General features: G+C 42.3%; 1 protein-coding gene across 6 annotated transcripts; it reads left to right on the plus strand.

Annotated features, from left to right (window-relative positions):
• Positions 1–8,473: 8,473 nt before the first annotated feature.
• On the plus strand, positions 8,474–21,218 carry ABRACL (ABRA C-terminal like). 6 transcript variants are annotated; one of them, XM_035700619.2, is made up of 5 exons: positions 8,526–8,748; positions 9,191–9,315; positions 10,574–10,675; positions 14,951–15,017; positions 20,643–21,218. In XM_035700619.2, exons 4-5 carry the CDS (start codon positions 14,957–14,959, stop codon positions 20,825–20,827), a joined length of 246 nt encoding a protein of 81 aa, XP_035556512.1. In that variant the 5' UTR covers positions 8,526–8,748; positions 9,191–9,315; positions 10,574–10,675; positions 14,951–14,956; the 3' UTR covers positions 20,828–21,218. The 6 variants fall into 6 exon arrangements, with proteins under 6 accessions (XP_035556492.1, XP_035556512.1, XP_035556502.1 ...); XM_035700609.2 differs by lacking the exon at positions 10,574–10,675 and having other exon boundaries at positions 8,533–8,748; positions 9,226–9,315; XM_025422417.3 differs by lacking the exon at positions 10,574–10,675 and having other exon boundaries at positions 8,534–8,748.
• Positions 21,219–22,590: the final 1,372 nt, after the last annotated feature.

Here is a 22,590-nt window from a genome sequence, read left to right on the forward strand (position 1 = left end):
GAGATGTAATTGGGATTAGAGAACTCAGAACCAGCAGAAAGCAGAAGAAGAATGTACATTCTAAGAATTTGCAAAAATATAAGGTAGAGCATTGGATTAGAGTAGTGAATCTGAGTTGATTTCATTAAATTTCAGAGATGATGGTGATATTGGCATTTCATGAGGTGGGATGAGATAAAAGATCTCCTAAAAGATGCACAAGGTGCTAGAGGACTCTCAAAGGGGGATATGACACATTCGGGGCAGAGAGGATTAGAATGAAGGGAGAGAACAGGGCTAGGCCTGTTTCCTATATTAGTTCATTTTCCCTCAAATCCTTTTGCAATGAAGAGGGATGCTTAAAAGAGACACAGTTTTATTTAATCATTACAACCATCCAGCAGTTGGTTTTAGTCTCACTAATTTTTAGATTAGGAAACTGAGGCACATAGAACATAGTTCCATTCCCAAGGATGCACATAGTCAAGACTGGAGTTAAACTGGTGACTGGGTCACCTCTGCCTTACACAACACACAGAATTTTGTTCAAGAGCATGTATTCAAGTTCGATCTTGAAGTTCAGTAGGCAAAGATATCACGGGGGACCAGGAGGAGAGACTCGTCAGGCAAAGGGCACCAGGTGAGCAAAGGGAAAAAAGAGGGGATTTGGTGATTTCAGGCTGGGAAGAGAAGAGGCACAAGGTTTTATGCCAAGCACACAAGAAGTACAAACTACACATTTATAGAACAAAACTGATCTGCATCTCATCTCCACACTATACTCTGGACCAGGTGCAGGAAAAGGATGGAATTCAATTGACTGATTCACAGTTTTCTCAGATGGTTTGGAGTGGTCAGAAATCTGGAAGGTAGTAGAGGCTAAATTGTGGAAGGTTTTAAAGGGTGTGATGAAAAGTGTATACTCGATTTAATAGACCATCAGGAGACTAAGAAGAATTTAAGTAAGAGAGGAAAGCTGTACTTTCAGAAAGTTAACCTGGCAGGAAGGTGAAGAGTGGACCACAGCAGGGCATCCCAGACTTGAACATAATGCCATGTCAGTAAGTCTGAGATTCTGTATATCTAACAAGCTCCCTCCCTTAGGGATTCTGACACAGAGAGGCTGGTTGGGCTGGGGGATCTCAGACCTCCACACAGAGAAATATCAGAGTGGTGTGTGCTAGGCTGGGGTTGGGGGAAATGAGAAGACAAGTGTAGACTTGTCTGTGAGGACTTCTTAGTTCAGAGCCTCAGGGCAGTAAAAGGGGGCCGGTGAAGGGGTTAGAGAAGGAAGAAATGGTGACAAGAGGAGCATTGAGATGGCTCTTTGACTAAGTCTTGAGGATGGCAAGTGTCTGAGCTGGTGAGCTGCTCTTCCTTCTCCAGCCTTTCTGTGCTTACCTGCATGTAAGTGTTTGCTTCTTCTCTCCCATCGCTGATTAAAGGAAATTGAGGCTGTCTACTCCAGCCTCTCCTGGAGTCCTCTCAGAAGGGGAGAGTGCCCAACAGCTTGGCACTATTTGCTGACATTCCACTGAAAGATTTTGGGTGTGCAGATTGGGGTTCTGACCCATGATCTCCTTTTCCTCAGCCCTGACTTTCCTTCTCTGATTCCTTCCCTCCATCACCAGTCCTGGACCTGGTGGCAAGATCTACTTCTGTTCCTGCATCTAGTTCAGTGTATAGTGAGGGGGTGGGGATAAACTACTCTGTAAATGTTTATTTAGTGTTCTCTGTGCTAGGCACACAACTGTGTATCTTCTTCTCTCTTGGTTGAAGCCTCTGGACCAGAACTCCAATTCCAAACCACTTTAGTTGTACTTCCTTTGGACTCAGGCTTAGAATATCTCTTCCTTCCCAAGAGACCTTGGTTGACTCTGTTTCCTGCATTCCCTGCCTTCTGCTCGCTTCTTGGTGTCCACTTATTGATCTTCAGAAGCCTAGACTTCAAGCAGGTGGTGCACATGAGCCACTTACTTTCCCTTATTGGGTAATGATCATGACCAAGGGGATGGGTGACAATGCCAAGTGCTACAGAGAGCTGCATGACAGTGAGAACTGGGAATAGGTTATTGTGTTTGCCAGCTGGGAGTCATTACTGACCTTAGACTAGAGAGAGTAGCTTTAGTAAAAAATTGAAGGCAGAAGCCAGATTACAAGCAGTAAAATAAATGGTGGATGGCTTGGCATAGCATTGGCAAGTTTAAAGCAGTTCCTTGAAGAAGTTTGTTAAGATAAAAAGTAAACAAAAGCTTAAGCAAGTAGCAGAATTAAGGATTGAGGAAAGGAATTGTGAGTAAACTACAGGATTAATCATTTTAGGGTAAGAATTTAGGTTTTCTGTCAGAAAAGTAGGAGGCCTAGAACAAGTAATTTGCACATTTTCTTTTGGTTGGTGGTTTGGGAGTGGGGGAGAAGTTACAAAAGCTAACTATTGGTTATCTCATTAAGGTTCTTAGCAATTTCCAGATGTTGTTGATTTTTTTTTGCTATCTATAACACCTCTGCTAGAACTTTCTGTGAAAATAGAAATATGCTGTGCTATGCTATACTATATAGTAGCCATGAACCACTTGTGGCAATTGAACACTTGAAATGAGGCTGTGACTAAAAATCTGAATTTTTAATGTTACTTCATTTCAATTAATTTAAATGTAAATGAAAATATCCACATGGGGCTAGTGGCTAGTTATTGTACAAGGCAGATGTACAGAGTTGCTGTTGTCTGTGGTAGACATATTTTGGTATGATCCCTCTCCAATGTCTCCTTGGTAGAGAAACTATCTCATTTATAGTTTTTGTAATGAGCAGTCATAACGACTGGACATACAGGATCTAACTGTGGGTAATAATAATAATCGATCTAAACTGGGTCAGTTAGGTACTTTTTCAAGAATCTGGAATTGAGATACTGAAAGACTGTGTTCATTTGTCTGTCTCTAGAGGCATTTGAATTTGTAACTTCTGTTTTATGGCAATCTATACAGATTGGAATTCCAGGCATAAATTATGGTGGTAAAGGAGACACTTTGGGAAAAAGAGACCTCCTGAGCATCCCTCAGGTCTTATAATGTTGCTGAATCCCTACCTTGCCTTGGTATCATATTTTCCTCTGCTCATCCTAGGAAAGTGCACCTACCCTACCAGAGACAACAGGAATGAGGGGGCCTGGGCAGAAACTAGAACAGACCCTTTACATTCTGTGAGATTGACTAAAAAGACATTAGGAGCTGCAACAGCTAAAAAGCAGAAGACCCTTGGAATACCTTGGAGCAACTGCTGCCACAAGATTTCTCTGGCTTCACGGGCTTGACTAGACCAGTAGTTCTCAACCTTGACTGCACACCAGAATTGTTTTGGGACCTTAAAACATAGATGTCTCAAAGATTATAATTTAATTAATTTAGGGAGGTCCTGGGCACTACTTCTTAAAGACTGGAAAGTGATTCTAATGTATAGCCAGATTAAATACCACTGTCACGCTTTGTGGCATTAACCCCTTCCATTTCAGGTCTTTGTAACCCTCAGACAACAGCCTGGACATTTGGTCTAGAAATTATATTTCTTAGTGCCCACCTTGCCACCTTCACTGTAGATGCCAGTCTGGCTCTTCTCTGCACATAGCATATAACCTCTTGTGACTAAGTTCAATGATCTTGAAAGTTTGACTCTCAGCAGGCAACACAGACCATTTGGCCCAAGCTCAATAAAGGATAATGTAGCCTTAGCCTCTCCCTTACTGAAATTGCAACAAAGACTTAGGAAAAAGAAAGTGGAAGAACTGAAAACCAAATGAAACAAATCTACGGAAGAGAAGGGAGAACTATGGATAGGGTGACCAGTTGTCCTAAATTGACTGGGGCTGGAATTGTTCCAGATCTTACTTTTGGTGCTGCCTTTGATGCATAGACATTTTAAATTTTTTTATGAAATTCAGGTTATCTATTTTCCCTTTGATTGCTTGTGCTTTTGGTGTCATATCTAAGAAAATGTTGCTTAATCCAGGGTCATGATAATTTACACCTATTCATCTTCTAAGAGATTTATAGTTTCCACATCTATGTTTACATCTTTGATCCATTTTAAGTTTTTGCATTTTATATGAAATGGGATTCAATTATTATTTTCCTTAAGTATATCCAGTGTCCCAGCACCATTTGTTGAAAATACCATTCTTTCCCCATTGAATGGTCTTGACACCCTTATAAAAAGATCAGTTGATCATAAATGAATGAGTTTATTACTGGACTGTAAATTGTATCCCATTTTCTATATGTCTATGGTACCACTTACGCTACCTTCATAGTAAGTTTTACATTACTTACTATAGCTTTGTTAATAAGCTTTAAAATCAAGGTATATGAGTTCTCCAACTTTGTTTTCTTTTTTTTTTCTATTTATTTATTTATTTATTTATTTATTTATTTATTTATTTATTTATTTATTTCCAACTTTGTTTTCAAGATTCTTTTGGCTCTTCTGGATCCCTTTCATTTCTGTATGAATTTTGGGATAAGCTTGTCAAAAAACAGAACTTTAAAAAATGTTTATTTATTTATTCATGAGAGACACAGAGAGAGGCAGAGACATAGGCAGAGGGAGAAGCAGGCTCCATGCAGGGAGCCTGATATGGGACTCCATCCCAGGACTCCAGGATCATGAGCCATAGGCAGACACTCAACCACTGGGACCACCCAGGCGTCCCAAAAGTTAGAATTTTGATAGGGATTGCCTTCAATCTGTAGATCATTTGGGGAAATATTATCATCTTCACAATATTAAGCCTTCCACTCTATGAACACAGGATGTTTTTCCATTTACTTGGATTTAAAAATTTGTTTCTTTCAGCAATATTTTGTACAAGTGTTGTACTTCTTTAGACTTATTCCTAAGTATTTTATTATTTTCCTGTTATTATAAACAGAATTTATTTCTTAATTTCATTTTCAGATGATTCATTGCTAGTATATAGAAATACAACTGATTGGGGCATCTGGGTGCCTCCGTTGGTTTACTGTCTGCCTTTGGCTCAGGTCATGATCTCAGGGTCCTGGGATCAAGCCCATTAATGGAGCCCTGCTCAGTGGGAAGTCTGCTTGTCCCCTCTTCTCCTCTCTCTGCCCCTCCTCCTTCCTCTCCTCCTGACTTGTGTCCTCTCTCTCCATCTCAAATAAGTAAATAAAATCTTTAAAAAAAAAAAAAAAAGGAAAAGTGTCTTTAAAAAAAAAGAAATACAATTGATTTTTATATATTGAACTGGCTCATTATCTCTAATAGTTTTTTTGTGAATTCTTTAGCAGACTTTCTTGTCACATTCCTGATCTTAGGGGACATGCTTTCAGTTTTTCATGATTAAGTATGATGCTATCTATGGGTTTTTGTAGTTGCCCTTCTTATTATTAGGTTGAGGAAATTCCCTTTTTTCCCCTAGTTTATTGAAGGCTTTTACTGTAATACTATAAAAGAACAGTGTTTTATCAAATGCTTTTTTTCATCTACTGAGATAATTATGTGGATTTCCCCTTTATTTTATTAATATATTGCATTACACTGATTATTTTCCATTTGTTGAAGCAATTTTGCATTCCTGGAATAAATTTTGCTTGCTTATGATATATAATCCTTTTCCATTATTTCTTGAGAGCAAAAATTTTACTTTTACTTCTTTGTGTCCCCCAAAGCACTCAAACAGTACTGCAATTGAATCCAAAATTAATGCCAAGACATGCAATCATCATAATAGTACTATCATCTTTAACACTAACATGAGTACAAGGGGATGATAGTTTGAGCTACAATGACAGGTCCAACTGAGAAATCTCACTTTACAGAATAAGATAAAACCTAAAGACCCCTAGCCACAGGGAATTTTAAATTTTCTAATGTCGCTGAATAATCCTTACATTCCTGGAATAGGCCTTGTTTGGTTAATATTCTCTATTCTTTATACTTTTTTAATGTTTTATTAAGAATATAGCCACAAGAAAAGAAAATTAAGTGTCCAGTTTAGTGAATTCTCAAATCAAAACATCTGTTTATCTAGTGACTAGGTCAAGAGGCAGAAGCTAATCACCACCTGCATAGAGCCCCCGTCATGCCCATTTTAGTCACCCCACCACCCACCAAAGATAACCACTATCCTAACTTTTAACACTTCGGATGGGTTTTGCCTGTTTTTAAAGCTTCATATAAAAAGTGTCATCAGGATCATTCCACTCAGCACTGTGTGAGGTTCATCTATATTGTTGCATGTAGTTATTTGTTGTGTCTTTTCCTTGGTGGATAACTTTCTGGCTTATGAATATGCCACAATTTTTAACCATTTGAATATTACTGGGCATTTGGGTAGCTTTAGTTTAGAAATATTATGAACGGTGCTATTGTGACTACATGACTATTTCTGTCATGTTTTTGATGAATGTGCCTTTTCTCTTGGGTGTATACTCAGGATAGAATTACTATCCTCAGGTTTCTTACAAATATTACTTTCTATTCATTATAATGGAGACAATTATGTTTTTAAAATGAATACCTCAATTTGTCATGAACCTTTAAATACAACGCTATAATTTTTCTCATTCTAGGAACATGTAATTTCTTAAGTAAAATTATTAGCATGTATGTCATACTTTATTCTGGAGTTGTCTGTAGCTACACTGACTAATGCAGTAGCCACTGGCCACATAAGGTTATTGAGCACCTGAAATGTGCTATAAGTTTAAAATATACCATAGATTCCAAAGGCTTAGTACAAAACAAAGAAAGTATAATAATATCTCATTGATAAGTTTTATAGGTGGTAATGACAGTATTTTGGATATACTGGGTTAGAACATATTATTAAAATTAATTTCACATTTTTTAATGTGGCTAATAGAAAATTTTAAATTACATAATGTGACTCATGATTATATTTTTATTGGACAGTGCTGGTCTATACTTTGCAATTAAATAAATGGATAAAGATTGTCTTAATATTTCATATACACCTTTCTGAACATTCTTCTTGACAGAGATCATACTGTAGGCTACTTTGTACCCTCCAATCCTGGCACACCATTGCTGGCACATCCTCAATATTTAATAAATACTTCTTAACTGTTTAATAAACTTTATTTTTTGCTTGTAAGTTAAAATTCCACATTGTTTAGCTACATGATGATAATATTCCTAAGAGAACAAGAAAAGATGGCAAAAGTCTGTATAGAAACTGAAAGAGGGTCTGGGTGGCTCAGTGGCTGAACATCTGCCTTCAGCTTAGGTCATGATCCCTGGGTCCTGGGACGGAGTCCTGCATCAGGCTCCCCACAGGGAGCCTGCTTCTCCCTCTGCCTTTATCTCTGCCTCTGTCTGTGTGTCTCTCATGAATAAATAAATAAAATCTTAAAAAAAAAACTGAAAGTGTAGAAATTGGGTATGAAAAATATCTCCAATAAAAAAAATTTTAAAAAGAAAAATATTAAATGGCAAAAAATTTAATATTTTTCATCAAAAAACTTTCTTGAATTGTAATTCTTTATAGATTCACATGAAGTTGTTATGCTTAGTGTAGCATATGTATATAAGCAAAGTATTTTCAAAGACTGAATCCATTTATATATATATTTTATATTAATAGGGACTTTTCTTTCTTTAGGGAATCTGTTTCTTTTTCTGCCCATTGGTAGAGTACAGTGAAACACTAATTACTTAATAGTCGTAGCACACTACGGATTGATTAGTCATTTCACTGAATATTATCCAAGGACCGCAATCACAGCCACAGGCCAACTAGCCAGGTCAGAGAATTGCTAAACATGGTAATTTCTTGAATTATGATTTTGCATTATGTAGACTTTGAAAGATATAAAAGGTAACTTCTCAGCTTTGTTTTAGTGAGAAAAAGATAGGCCTCCAAGGATCTCAGAGTCACTTTACACTTCATCTGACATGGGAAACCTACACTGAATCAGAATCTTTTGGTGGTGAACAGAGACTCATTCAAAGTTGTGCCCAAAGGATAGGTGTTTACTATGAAAGGGAAACCAGAATACAGTTTGCAAAGTGGATGGATCCAGTGAAGCCTTAGAGACCTGGATACTCATATCCCCCTGGGGAGCAGGTGTTTGTTGCTCTTATTCCATCACTGGGTCTCAGCTTCTCTTAGAGTTTGCTTCTACCATTTCTGCCCACACACACCTTCTACTTCATCCCAAGGGTTTTCTGCTTACTCCACTGTTCTGCTTCCTGGAGGCCCATTTTTTCTGCTCCAGCCTCAAGCCCTCTTTCAGCTTTACTCTTTCTATGGATCAGCTCATTTTTTGCTCTTCCCTTTCAATTTTGAAGGGAGAATCTGATTGGCTTACTCAATTATTAGAGTCCCTGTTGGGTAAGGATTGTTTGTTCCAAGTCACCTTCTAGGAGGTAGGCCAGTTTATGGATTGTGTGCTCTTGGGTCACATGATCACCCTTACTCCAATCAGCTATGGGGAGGGTAGTTTTCTTGGTTATTTGTGCAACCTTTGCCTTAGGAATAGTTTGGGTTATTTCAGTTTCCTTTTTAAGGGGATTCTGGGTACAGCAAGCATCTCTCTGTCTCTCTCTCTCTTTGGCGTGCAAGTAAAGAACAGTGAATAAAACAACGGTGACTAAAAGAAAAGGAGTATAAATAGACCGATTGAGCTAGGTAGTTAAATGTAGGAAATACTGAATGAAGAAGAGACGAAAGTTATATTCACTCAGGATCAAGAACTGGCATTGCCCGAGCAAAATTTCTTTGCAAGAGAACAGGTTGGTTTTGAAGAATGCACCCCTCTCCCCCCAAATCGGACTATCCTCCTGCCTTGTTGTAGTTTCCTGGAGACCCCTGCTGCTGGCCTCCAGAACCAAAGTCGTGTTCCTTCGAGAGCCCAGCAGTCATCACATTGGTGGCACTTTATTTCTGACGTTAGGAGAGAGATACTGGCAGGAAATCGATGCCCAGGATCAGACGCGGGTGGGGGGGGGATGGGGTGGGGATCACTGGCCCCGAGGGGCGCAGGGGAAGGTGGCGGTAATCGCAGTTCGAGTCCGTGTTCCTAGAAGCCTCGGGCGCCCTGCCACCTGTCTGGAGTCGGCCCCTTCCCAGGCGTCTGCTCCGCAGTTTCCTCCCCATAGGCTTGTCCCTGGGAGTGTGGGCGGCCCCTTTCTGGAGCGCTTAAACTCTTACCTCCCACCCCCTCCTCCACACCAGCCTTTCTCTTCTGCATCAGTCACTTCCTTCCTCAGCCTCTTCCTCCTCGGTGTGTTGAAGAAGACGACCCGGCCCGCACCCACGCTGCACCAGCTTTTCCTCGGAAAGTCAGAAGAGGCGGAAAGGTGAGTGGGCCCCCCGGCAAGGTGACGGGCAGGTGTCAAGGATGGACGGGGGGGTCCGGTGGAGGCCCGCGGACGGCGATCGGGAGGTGCGGACGCGCGTGGAGCTCGCACCCGGCGCTGGGCTGAGACCCCGCGCGGGGACCCGAGGGCGCGCCCCCCGCCCCCGCCCCTCCCGCCGCCTCCCGCCGCGGCTCACGTGACATCGCGCGGGCCGGGGCCGGGGCCGGGGCCGGGGCCCGGGAAGCCCGCAGCGCGGCGAGGTTTCCTCCGCGGTGCGGCCGGGCCGCTTTGCGCTTGCAGGGGGCGCGGGGGGCGTTCTGCAGCGCCGGGCGGGCAAGGGCTGGGGCCGAGGGGCGAGGCTCCCCCGGGGACTGCGGATCGCGGCGGGGGGGGGGGGGGGTGAGCGCCCCGGGGGGTTTCGGGGAGCCCCGGGCCGGGGCGTCTCGGTGGCCGGGCAGGGGCGCTGGCTTTCGCCGGGGCGCACGGGCGCGGACGGGCGGCGCCGGCGAGACAAAGGCTTCCGGGACGCGCGGCCCTCCCCGGGGCTGCCCCGGAGCCCCCCGCGCCCCGCGCCCCGCCCCGCGCCCGTGCCGGTGCCGGGGTGGCCGTGGGCGGCCTGCGGGGACGGGGGCTTCGGACCCCTTCCGGGCCAGTCCCAAACTTGGAGCAGGGATGACCAAATATGGAGCGTGTGCGCGCCGCGGGCGGGCAGGAAGGAACCCAAGTCCTCCTTGACCCGGGAGGGCCGCGGGCGGCTAGGCAGGGCTTGCGAGGCTCGGCCGGAAAAGGTGGCCGGCCCCAGGGGGGGGGGGGTGCCCGGCCCCAGGGGGTGGTGCCCGGCCCCAGGGGGGGTGCCCGGCCTCAGGGGGTGGTGCCCGGCCCCGGGGGGGGGGGTGCCCGGCCCCTCGGGGTGGACGTGCAGCTGGCGGCGGCTTCCCGGGCGCCCCACTCCAGCAGGGGTATTCCTCGAGCCTTAGAAAACCTCCTTGTATTGCTTCTAAACTTAAAAACTGGGAGAAGGTCCTTAAGTACATTCTCGAGCGTATACCGAGGGTGGAGCTTTTCGGCCTGCGGCCCAATCCGCCGACAAGCCGCTTTCTTTGTGATTCCCACGCACAAAGCCTAATTAGATTCTGACACAGTTAGAGGACCCGGCTAGCATCTGCCACCGCCTTCCCCTGAGCTCCCACTGAGGATCTCTTTCTTTCACTGGGCTTGCTCTGCTCATGGCCTCTCCCCATTGTTCTTGATCTTGCAGCTTACTCCAGCCCAGCCTTCTGTCCTTACCAACTGTCGGGGGCCTCAAGGATTGTGGAACAACAATGAGTACTCCCCCACTGTGTCCCCGCTAAATAATAAAGTAAAGAAATGAATCATACCGAATTGTATGTGCTAGCAAGAGTTCCTAAACGTGTTGTTTTCCTACTTGCAGGGGTCTGGGCGGGGAGCTTTTCTGGCTTTGTCAGTGTTCTGCCTTAGTATGTACTCAGCATGTAATATTCCATACAAACACCACTCACTAGTATATTTAGCACACTTTGCATAACGACCAGGAAGAAGATGAAGAAGCGGAAGAGAAAAAACAGAATGATGGTGTAGCAACAGCATTTAATTGTAGGGAGTCCCTCTGAGCCAGTTCTGGAGTAGGTAAAATGGGTTTAAGTAATACATTCTTTGCAAGGTTTCTTAGGATTACATGAATTAACATAGATAAGGAGTCTCGTGTGGAATTAATTATAAAGAAATGCCGGTTGCCTTTCTTTAAATTGGATCTGCATACATCTGCTTAATATGATACAGGTATTCACACTACTTCATAGTGGGATTTCCTCTTTAAGTCTCGTTACTAAAGGAGAGCTAGGTCTGAAGTGTGCTGCTGATTGTGTATGTGTGTGTGTGTGTGGGGGGGCAATGTTAAAGAGGTACATGTGTGGGAGAAGTCAGAAAATCTGAGAATTGGAGAGGACTGCAATCCCCTTGCATATTGTCTTCTGCCTCAGGCTAATTTCCTCACTAACTGGCACATCCATACTGCTGCATCAGTGTTACCAGTAACAGCTGCGAGCTTCATTGTTAGACAACAGTTTTGATTATAAGGAAATTTTTTTCTTATATGGCTCTCAAGTCTATTACATCCGTCCATCCTACCCAATAGAGCCGCATGAAACAACACTATTACATAAATACATAAAAGGAGCTTTATTTTATTTTAAAGATTTTATTTACTTATTCATGAGACAGGCAGAGGGAGAAGCAGGCTCCATGCAGGGAGCACAACGTGGGACTCGATCCTGGGTCTCCAGGATCACGCCCCGGGCTGAATTGAAGGCAGGCACTCAACCGCTGAGCCACCTAGGCGTCCCATAAAAGCTTTAATTTTAAGAAATGGTTGCAGGTCTTCTCTAGGCTGACTTTATGGGTCAACATTCTTTAGAGTACAAGTGACAGAAGCTCAATCAAACCAGCACAGGCAAAACCAGGAAAGATTGTTTCATGCAACTGGAAAGTCTGCAGTCATATATAGGCTCAGTCATTGTAATGTGGCTGGACTTTTCTCAGTGCTAACTTTATTCCTGATGGGCTGTTTTCACGTGGTAACAGTTTACATTAGGGGCTCTAAAGTGATATCTTCAAACCTAGTAGGAGAGTGTGTTTTACTGATCATTCTGGCAAAATTCCTGGGCTGAATCTAATTGTTCAGGACGGGATCACTGACCTTGGGTCCCAAATCAATTATTCTGGCTCTAACCCACTCCTGGAATTTCGAGTGAGGCTCTACTGACATCCTTGGATTTAGAGTAAGGAAGAAAAGACTGGACCCAACCAAAAATTACACTGCTGGAGCAGAATGCAGAATGGGTGCCGAGCAGATAAAGTGACGACTGCCCACCTCACTAACATCTGTAGGGTTTTTCTACCATTGTTTTCATGACGTATCTTTCTGTTGTATCTTCTGATTATATTTTAACTTTTTAGCATCTCTCAAATGATCTCAAACTGAATACAATGTTATAGTTTCACCAACTGGGAAGTTCTCAATATTTGGACACTATAATTTTTGGTATTGATTTTTATGTAGACACATTAACCCAAGATGTTGCATTTTATTGCAATAAACACTTGTTAAATTATAATATCCACACAAATATTGTAGCAGATAGTAGTGGTGCATTTCATTATGAGCTGATAGAAACCCGGGGCACCAATCACTATCACTTAAATCATCCTTGTTTTTAAAAGTTACCAGGAATTAGTTACAATGTGTCTAGATATAACGGTTTCTTCTAAATTATCACTCCTAAGCACACCACTCATACAACCCTACTTTTTAGTTCCTTATTTGATTTGAAAATAGACTGAATTGATGCATGTTCTGCCAATTGCTCATACTTTCTGACTCTCATGTTGTGCTTTTGGTGAGTTATTGCCTTTGTAGGGAAACTTTTCAGGGGTGCCTGGCTCAGGTCATGATCCCGGCGGCTGGGGGTGGGGGTGGGGTGGGGGAGTGGGGGCTGGGATGGAGCCCCATGATGGGCTCCCTGCTCAGCGGGGAGTCTGCTTCTCCCTCTCCTCCCTGCTTGTGCCCTCTCTCGCTATCTCTGTCTTTCTCTCTCAAGTAAGTAAATAAAATCTTAAAAAAAAATAATGTAAAAAGGAAACTCTTTACTGCCCTTACTTCTTTGACCCTTGATGGTTGGAGTTCTCTCCCCCACATCCACCTCCTCTTTCCCTATTTCTTGCTCTCTTCTCCCTTTTTGAAGGTGTTTGCTATGCCTCTTTACCTCCCTTTTCTGTCTCCGGATAGATATTGGTCGTTTCCTGCATCGAGAGTCTTTTCCAGGGACGCCTGGGTGGCTCCACGGTTGAGCGTCTGCCTTTGGCTCAGGCCGTGATCCTGGAGATCTGAGGTTGAGTCCCACGTCGGGCTCCCTGCATGGAGCCTGCTTCTCCCTCTGCTTGTGTCTCTGCCTCTCTCTCTGTGTCTCTCATGAATAAATAAATAAAATCTTAAAAAAAAAAAAAAGCCGAGAAACATAATTCCAGGGAAGTGGAATGGAGAGGGTGCCCAATGCTGTGGGGGAGCGCTCCTCCACCAGGGCTTCGGGGAAGGCTTCCTGGAGGAAGTCTCCTCTAAGCTGGGGCTGGATGTGTGGGAGTTAGCGGCAAGAAAGAGGAATAGCAGTAGTCCGGGTAGAGACACAGTATGTGTGAAGGTTGGAGGTGAGAGAGCCAGACAATTTGAGGAATAGAAAGAAGCTCCATGTAGCTGCAGCCCAGGGTTGGGGGGCTAGGGTGGAGGAGGCTATGATGGTGTGAAGCCCCCGGCGGGAGACCACCTAGTGAACCGAGGTGGGTCTCTCAGCTGCTCTTAGTCCTGGACTCCTCCTTATCTGAGACGAATGATGCTCACCACCAACTCTCCACTGCAGTCGGGCTGTACTGGACACTGCCCCGGGAAGGCCACGGCGCCCCGCAGGTGACCCAGAGTCATCATCACCCTGTCCTGACAGTATTAAAGCTGCCCTGTATTGATCTGCTTTCCGCACTAGACCGCAGGCTCCGGAAGGGTTGGAAGTGTGTTCCTTTATCTCGGGAACTCCAGCTTCTATCTTAGGGCTTGCCTCAAATGTGCTGTGCGCTTCCTCCTTTGCTTCTGGGCTTTTGCATGCACTCTTCCCCACTCATAGGGCTCCCTTTGCCAACTGTCTACCTGGCCCACATCTCTTCAGTGACCTCCACAAAGTCTTCCGCGGCTTCCACCTTTGTCAGATGAATGGATAAAGAAGATTTGTATACACACACATACACACACACACACACACACACACACTGGAATATTCCTCAGCCATCAGAAAGGGTAAATACCTCCCATTTACTTCAATGTGGATGGAACTGGAGGGTATTATGCTGAATGAAATAAGTCAGTCGGAGAAAGACAATTATATGGTTTCACTCATGTGGAATATAAGAAATAGTGCAGAGGATCATAAAGGAAGGAGGGAAAACCGAGTGGGGAAAAATTAGAGAGGAAGACAAACCATGAGAGACTCCTAACTCTGGGAAGTAAACAATGGCTTACACAAAGGGAGGTGGGGGGAGGGGGAATGGGGTAACTGGGTGATGGGCATTGAAGAAGGCACATGATAAGATGAACACTGGGTGTTATACTGCATGTTGGCAAATGAAATTAAAAAAATAATGATGAAACTAAGCTAAAACATCTGATCAATTAAAAAATAGAGTGAAAAAAAAAAAAAAACACTGTCGCATTGCTATTACTCATTGCAGGTCTTTCTCTGCTTCTTCCCTGAGGGCAGGTCCTGTGTCACCTTTGTGGTTTTGGTGCAGAGCACCATGAGGATGGGGTTAGAGTTTTATAGTGGGTGCTGCATTCTTGCCAATATCCTGTGTAGAATAAGAGTGGGGTCAGCACAAAGGGGCAATGATGAAGATAGAGGAGAAATGGAAGTCCGGTGTCATGCAGGTTACACAAGTATTTTTAGGAAGCGGAACATGGTAAATTAACAGTGACAATTGAAACATGGGAAAAAAAAAAGATGACCCTTGGATTTGGCAAGATGTGCTTAATAGGATATAGAAATGGTAATAATATAGGCATTCTTTTCTCTCTCAGGCAGCAATGAATGTGGATCACGAAGTTAATCTTTTAGTGGAGGAAATCCATCGTCTAGGTTCAAAAAGTAAGTATTATAATAAGGTCATAGTATTCTGAATTTATCTCAGAGCAGGTAGGACCAACTTTTTTGGTAACCTAGGACTTCAGGACATAGTTATAGCAGCTCTGCCCTCAGCCATGGAGTGGTTTCTGGAGACAAAGCCTTTGGGATATTGTGAATTTGATGCAAAGAAAATTGCTGTGTTTCTTTAATCTGGCTGCATTGAAATCTGGTGATTGAATTGTATTCATATTTTTATTTGTCACACTATTAAAATTAATTTGTTTTATCTTGACACCATCTTACAAACTTCTAAATGACTAGGGACTCGAATTAAAATTACACCATATTGTCTCTATTTTCTCCAAATTCTTGAGTTTTGTCAGGTATTTATGTACATGTAACTAAAAGAAACCATATCCTTTACACAGTTGGTTTTTTTAAAAGATTTATTTATTTTAGAGAGAGACAGAGAGAGAATGGAAAAGCTGAGGGAGGGGCAGAGGGAGAAGGAGAAGGAGAGAATCTCAAGCAGATTCCCTGCTGAGCTCAGCCCTGGACTCAGGGCTCTGTCTGCTTTTAAATAACAAATCACTTGAAATAAGACATAGTTGGAAAATGCCATTGAGCTGTTAGTATATCAAATGTCCCTTGTACTAGTTCTCCACTGTTGTTCTGAATCTTCTTTTCTTCTCTCTCTCTCTCTTTTTTTTTTTAAGATTTTATTTATTTATTTGAGAGAGAGCGCACAAGCACAAGCAGGGGTGGGGAGGCAGAGGGAGAAGTAGACTCCCCACTGAGCAGGGAGCCCGAGGCAGGGCTCAATCCCAGGACCTCAGGATCATGACCCAAGCCAAAGGCAGATGCCCAAGCAACTGAGCCACCTAGGCACCCCATAAATCTTATTTTCAATAGTGATTGCTCTACCTGAGTTCCTCATTTCTACCTTTCCAATTTCTTTGGAGTTCTGTGAGGTCCTGTTGCTCTTGGGAGTAGTACTATTTAGATTGTTAAAGATATTAAGGATGTATTTTAAATAACTTGGGGATTTTCTTCTCAGATCTGTCTCCATGTTTAGCCTAGTGTTTATTGGTTGGATTCAATTGCATTTACATTTCTGACCTCTACCCTAGAACAGTTATTATTCTACTAAGGGAAATTGAATTTGCACTTCAAAATTAGCAGCTTTACAAATTAGAAGACCATAAGGTAATTATCATAATTTCTGTAAGGATGAAGCATTTTGAACTTTGCAGCTTCACCAGGCCTCCTTCACTTATCTATTCCTGGAAATAATTTACTTCCTGAGTTGGAAAGTGTCTATGGAGATATGTTATCTATGGACAGGTTATGGTTAATTATGTAAGTTGTGTCAGGGATAATTTTGACTAAATTATGATTTAGGCTAATCCTTTTTAGACTAATCTAAATATGTTTTAGGTGAAGCTTGTATTGATGAATTTAGTTTTATCTACTTCTTTTATTTTTTTTATTTTTATTTATTTATTTTTTAAAGATTTTATTTATTTATTCATGATAGTCACACACACACAGAGAGAGAGAGAGAGAGAGAGAGGCAGAGACACAGGCAGAGGGAGAAGCAGGCTCCATATAGGGAGCCTGACGTGGGATTCGATCCTGGGTCTCCAGGATCGCGCCCTGGGCCAAAGGCAGGCGCCAAACCGCTGCGCCACCCAGGGATCCCTACTTCTTTTATTTTTGTCTTCAAATTTTTACTTAAAGTCTCGTTAGTTAACATATTTATCTATTTCTTTTAAAATTAAATTCTTTAAAGTCTCATTTTTCATCCAGTGGAAAAAAAATTAAGTGGATAAAGATTATTTGGAGATTTAAATTCTTTCATTCAACAAGTATTTCTTGAGTGCCGTCTTTGTGCTCAAATGCTAGACATGTGAAAATAAACAAAATTCCATCTCAGCCTCTGTGGCCCTTTTTAGGTAGCAGGAAGACAGACAAATGGACTGGAGGTGTGGATCGGGAAGTGGTTATTTGCATATGCTCTGGAGTCAGACTCTCTTAAGAGTGAATCCCAGCTACCCTACAACTTACTGTGTGACCCTGGACACATTACTAAACATTTTTATGCCTTGGTTTCCTTATTTGGAAATAATATTCTATTTCAATGATTCAAAGACATTTTTCCCTAAACTTTAAAATCTCTAAAATAAGAATGCATTTTTTTTTTAAGATTTTACTTATTTATTCATGAGACACACAGAGAAAGGCAGAGACATAGGCAGAGGGAGAAGCAGACTCCCTGAAGGGAGCCTGTTGTTGGACTAAATCCCAGAACCCCAGGATCACGACCTGAGCCAAAGGCAGACGCTCAACCCCTGAGCCACCCAGGTGCCCCAAGAATGCATCTTACCATACATGTTATGCTATAGTTAAATTGGCAGTTTAATTGGAATATAAAATAATGGTGGTTCTTGCAATGAATTGTGCCTTACCTTCCATGAAATAGGGATTAAGGGAGTTTTAATTACTACAAAATGCATTGAACATTTCTAGGAGCATAGCAAATATTCAACAAATATTAGCTATTATTACTAAATTGATGGTGAGTACTTTGATATATACCTAATTTTATAAGAAGTGATTAACTCAACTGAAGGAATCACAGAGGACTTCTCAGAAAACGTCCCATTTGAGCCCATTCTTGAAGAAAAAGAATTAACTAGAAAAAGGGATCTAGGATGCTGGGCAAATGGCTAAACATGGGCAAAACTGCCAGGGCAGGATCTCTCATTTTACTTTAGGTAAGAACAAGTCATTGATTATTGACTGGATCAAAGGTACATATAACAATATGGCAGGAGACTAGGTGAGAGAGGAGTGCAAAAGCCAGAGGATGAAGGGTCTTATCTCTGACGCCATGGGCATCCCTATTAGAAGGTGGTAGGGAGCCACTGAAAGATTAAAGTAGAAGAGAATCAATCAGTCAGGGGTGCCTGGCTGGCTTAGTCCATGGAGCATGTGACTCTTGATCTCAGAGTCATGGGTTCAAATCCCACCTTGGGGGTAGAGTTTACCTAAAATATATATATATAATATATATATACATATATATATTATATATATATATATATAATCAGAACACCTGGGTGGCTCAGCGGTTAAGCGTCTGCCTTTGGCCCAGGGCATGATCCTGTGGTCCCGGGATCGAGCCCCGCATTGGGTTCCTGCATGGAGCCTGCTTCTCCCTCTGCCTGTGTCTCTGCTTCTCTGTGTCTCTCATGAATTAATAAATAAAATTTTTAAAAAATAAAAAGATTATCAATCAGATTTGTATCTTTAAAGTTTCTGTCACGGATTTTATTTTGCACCAATATGGAGGACATACCAGGGACAAAATGCCGAAAGGGAGGCTGGTGAGGAGTCGTGCAGTGATCTGCATGAGGATCAATTCCAGCCTGAACCAAAACATTGATTGTGCATGGAGAAGAGGGGAGAGCAACAGAAGATACAAAGGAAGTAGAATCACTTGTGAGAGTGAGGAATCAGTGGGCAGAACTCCAAGATTTCTGCCTTTGGCACCTTTAAAAAGTGAAACCTGGGGGTACCAGGGTGACTCAGTCACTTGACATCCGACTCTGGTTCAGCTCAGGTCATGATCTCATGGGTAGTAGGATGCAGCCCAGAGTCGGGCTTCGCACTCCGGGGAATCTTCTTGAGATTCGCTCCCTCTGCCCCTCCCCTCACTCTCTGTCTCTCAAATAAAAATAAATAAGTCTTAAAAAAAAAAAAAAAAGCTCCATGTTACACCCTCCCTAAAAGCCAGCACTGGGGTTGCCTCCTTCAGGAAGTCTTCCTTTCCCATTCTAGTCCATTCGAGGCATCTTGCCCTTCTCCAAAGTGTAGGATATACTTGGCTACATGCTGGACATCCAGTCACACACTGCTTTGTACTGTTGCTTTACTTATTATGTGCAAATGTCTTATTTCCTTGTGGGAACGGAAGCCGTTTCTTTGAAAGCTAGAAAGTGCTAGAACATGATTGTGTATTTCCTTCTCTTACCTCCAGTGGCCACCACCATGCTGCATTTACAGTAGGAATGTGCTAAGCGTCAGGTTAGAAATTCTAGCACTGGAGCTCGGGAACTCAAGAACCCTTGGCCAAAGGACTAGTCTCCCTCACTGTGATGACCGTGTTCTTGACAGCAGGCACGGCTAGTGGGGCAGTGCTGAAGGAAGGGAGTCAGAAGTTTAGCCAGGGAGATCAAAGGAATCAACCAGCAATGGGGGAGGGGGGGGTGTTTCATATTACTCTTATCTCCAAGTTACCAGTTGATTGATTTTTAGTCAAAGGTCCATCTTTCACTTACCTTATTTATAAAAAAAAAAAAGACTTAATTTTTTTAGAGCAGTTTTAGAATACAGTAAAATTGGGAGAAAAGTACAAAGATTTCCCGTATACTTGCTATCCCCACACATGCATAGCTTCCCTCATTACTAACCCCCCCGCCCCAGCAGAATTGCACAGTTACAATTGATCATCTACATGGACACATCATCAGCCACCATTCATAGTTTTACTCTATGGTTCACTGTTGGTGGTATAATGTCCTATAGTTGGAATCATATGGCACATAGCCCTTTTTAGATGGCCTTCTTTGTCTTAGTAAAGTAAAATATATTTAGGGTTCCACCATGTCTTTTCGTCGCTTCGTGGTTCATTTCTTTTTAGGGTTTACCTTAATTTTTAACATCTAGTAAAAACTGGTCTCTAAATGATAATCTAGGGATCTGGTAACTACAGATTTCTTCATTTTTAAGGTCACCAGTCCCTGCCTGGGGCTCTGAGTCTATTTAGAACACACTTAGAGAAACACTGCTCCTGACCCAAACTTTCTCTTCTATTTGTTATTTTTTATTGATTCAACAACATGACAATTAAAAAATCAAAATGTAGGGGCGCCTGGGTGGTTCAGTTGATTAAGAGTCTGACTGTTGGTTTCAGCTCAGGTCATGGTCTCAGGGTCCTGGGATGGTGCCCTGTCTCAGGCTTCCTGCTACTGGGGAGTCTGCTCAAGGATTCTCTCTCTCCTTTTCCCTCTCCCTGCACTCATACATGTGCACTGTATGTGCACGCATCCCCCCCCTCTCTCAAATAAATATACATCTTTTTTTTTTTAGAGATTTATTTATTTATTTATGATAGACATTGGAGGGGGGGCAGAGACAGGAGGAGGGAGAAGCAGGCTCCATGCCAGGAGCCCGACGTGGGACTCGATCCCGGGACTCCAGGATCGTGCCCTGGGCCAAAGGCAGGCGCTAAACCGCTGAGCCACCGAGGGATCCCCAAATAAATAAATAAATCTTTAAAAAAAATCAAAATGTAGAGAGAGGGGACATATTAGTAACATTGTAACACATTCACTTTTTGTAAATGGGTTTTGGTTCCCCTCTAGTCTTTGCTCAGATGATCCTAAGGCTACAATAAAACACATTGTATTTATTTTGTCAGTCTTTGGGTCTGGCAAGAGATGACATTGTATTTATGAGTGTGAACTGTTTGTCATCTTGGCTAACCCATAGTTAGATTTTTTTAAAGATTACATAAATCTTCCAAATATGGGGCAAGAAACGGACTTTGCATTTGACTAACATTGTATTTTCTTAACTTAGATGCTGATGGGAAGTTAAGCGTGAAATTTGGGGTCCTCTTCCGAGATGACAAGTGTGCCAACCTCTTTGAAGCATTGGTGGGAACTCTCAAAGCTGCAAAACGAAGGAAGATTGTTACGTACACAGGAGAGTTGCTTTTGCAAGGTGTTCATGATGATGTGGACATTATATTGCTGCAAGATTAATGTGGTTTACCTTTGTTTATTATTATTTTTTGTTTCTGGTCAACTGGAATATTAAGTCAAAGGACAAACATGAGCATACTTAATGTATTTTTATAGAACTTTGTAAACAAAAGGAGACTCTTATTTTAAAAGTCTGTCCCTTTTTATACCTTGAAAGAGAACTTATGAATTACACTGTAAAATAAACAAAACCTATTATTTTTCTCAGGAATCTGACTGGAAAAATGTAGGCATGGAGGCTTTTTTGGTGAGGGTGCAAGAGTGTTCATAAATAATTCTTAGACAATCTTTACAGATAGTTGACATTCCATAAAAGAGGCCAAACTGAAGACCAGCTCCCACAAGCAATATTATAATGTTTATGTAATAAAAACAGGTAACTATGTCACAATTGTCTTATTGCCTTATTTTTTTCATTTAAGATTTATGTGCCTCTCAGAAGTCTTTGCATCAAGATTAAGTAACTGCAATAAAAGTTATCATAATCTGAAGAAAATTTCCTTAAAACTACAGAATTTTAAAAGTAGGGATATGTCATGATTGGGCCCTATAGAAAACATTGGCTTTGGTACTTACCACTGAGTTAGGGGATGTGCCAATGCCAAAAGAAATGAAACCTAAGATTTCACTATCTAATTGGATTAGTTAGGTCCACCTGAAATAATATAGAAATGTCTATAAATGCATGTTGCAGCCTATGGTACGGAATTGAAAATGATACAGAATTTCAAGAAGGATAAAATCCATGAAAATCATGATAGTTGGAAAAAGTATCATAGAAGAGTTAGAATTTGCATGATTGGAACTGATTATCCAGCAAGGAAAAAGAAGAGATGGACAAGGGTGATGACTCAGGCAAGGTAAGGCAGGGGTACATGATAAGCAAGGCTTGCTCTTATGAAAGCTTGGATGTCAGATTGAGTGGAATGTTGGGAGAAAGGTGATTCAGATTGTATAAATAAGGTTGAACCTGGGAAACTAGGGAAACAACAGAAATTGGAGCAGAGAAGTTACATGATGATAATGATGCTTCATGAAGGTAGCTCTGGCACTGATAACCAGGGCGGATTGTAGAGAGCAAAGATGCAGTAAGACGCCAGCTAAAACATTGCTCAAGAATCCATGGGGGCGGGATCCCTGGGTGGCGCAGCGGTTGAGCGCCTGCCTTTGGCCCAGGGCATGATCCTGGAGACCCGGGATCGAATCCCACGTCGGGCTCCCGGTGCATGGAGCCTGCTTCTCTCTCTGCCTCTCTCTCTCTCTCTCTCTCTCTCTCTCTCTGTGACTATCATAAATAAATAAAAATAAAAAAAAAAAAAAAAAAAAGATTAAGAATCCATGGGGGCGATGATAATGGAAAAGCAGAGGAAGAATGGACTCCAAGCACATTTTGAAAGAAGATAAAACTCTCATCAATGTCCTTTCAATTGTGACAATTCAAAGTAGATTAAACAACAATAGTATTCACTGACACTTCCTAGTCATTGCTAACATTTATTGAGCATTTGTTATGCTGATTCTCATATAACCCTGTGAGGTAGATATTAATATCATCTCCCATTTTATAGATGAGGCAAGAGATGCACAGAGAAGTTAAATAGCTTGTCCAAGTTTAGCTAGCTAGAAATGGGCAAGTCAGAATCAACTAACAGGCAAGTACTGGGATGGGATGGACTGCAGGCATGGCTGGCTCTAGGGATTCAAACAATGTCAAAACCCTCTGACTTTCCATATTGGTACTGATGCCTTCTTCGGTTCAATCT

Source organism: Canis lupus, chromosome 1 (genome assembly GCF_003254725.2).
Source record: "Canis lupus dingo isolate Sandy chromosome 1, ASM325472v2, whole genome shotgun sequence".
NCBI classification, from domain to species: domain Eukaryota; kingdom Metazoa; phylum Chordata; class Mammalia; order Carnivora; family Canidae; genus Canis; species Canis lupus.

What these genes read in the sequence shown, in the direction of transcription:
- ABRACL (XM_035700599.2), top strand. Translation starts at nt 8,669, where the DNA reads ATGAAGAAGAGACGAAAGTTATATTCACTCAGGATCAAGAACTGGCAT. An exon ending in ATTTCTTTGCAAGAGAACAG is followed by an intron (nt 8,749 to 9,225) that starts GTTGGTTTTGAA and finishes TTCCTTCCTCAG; the next exon opens with CCTCTTCCTCCTCGGTGTGT. An exon ending in AAGTCAGAAGAGGCGGAAAG is followed by an intron (nt 9,316 to 10,573) that starts GTGAGTGGGCCC and finishes TTGATCTTGCAG; the next exon opens with CTTACTCCAGCCCAGCCTTC.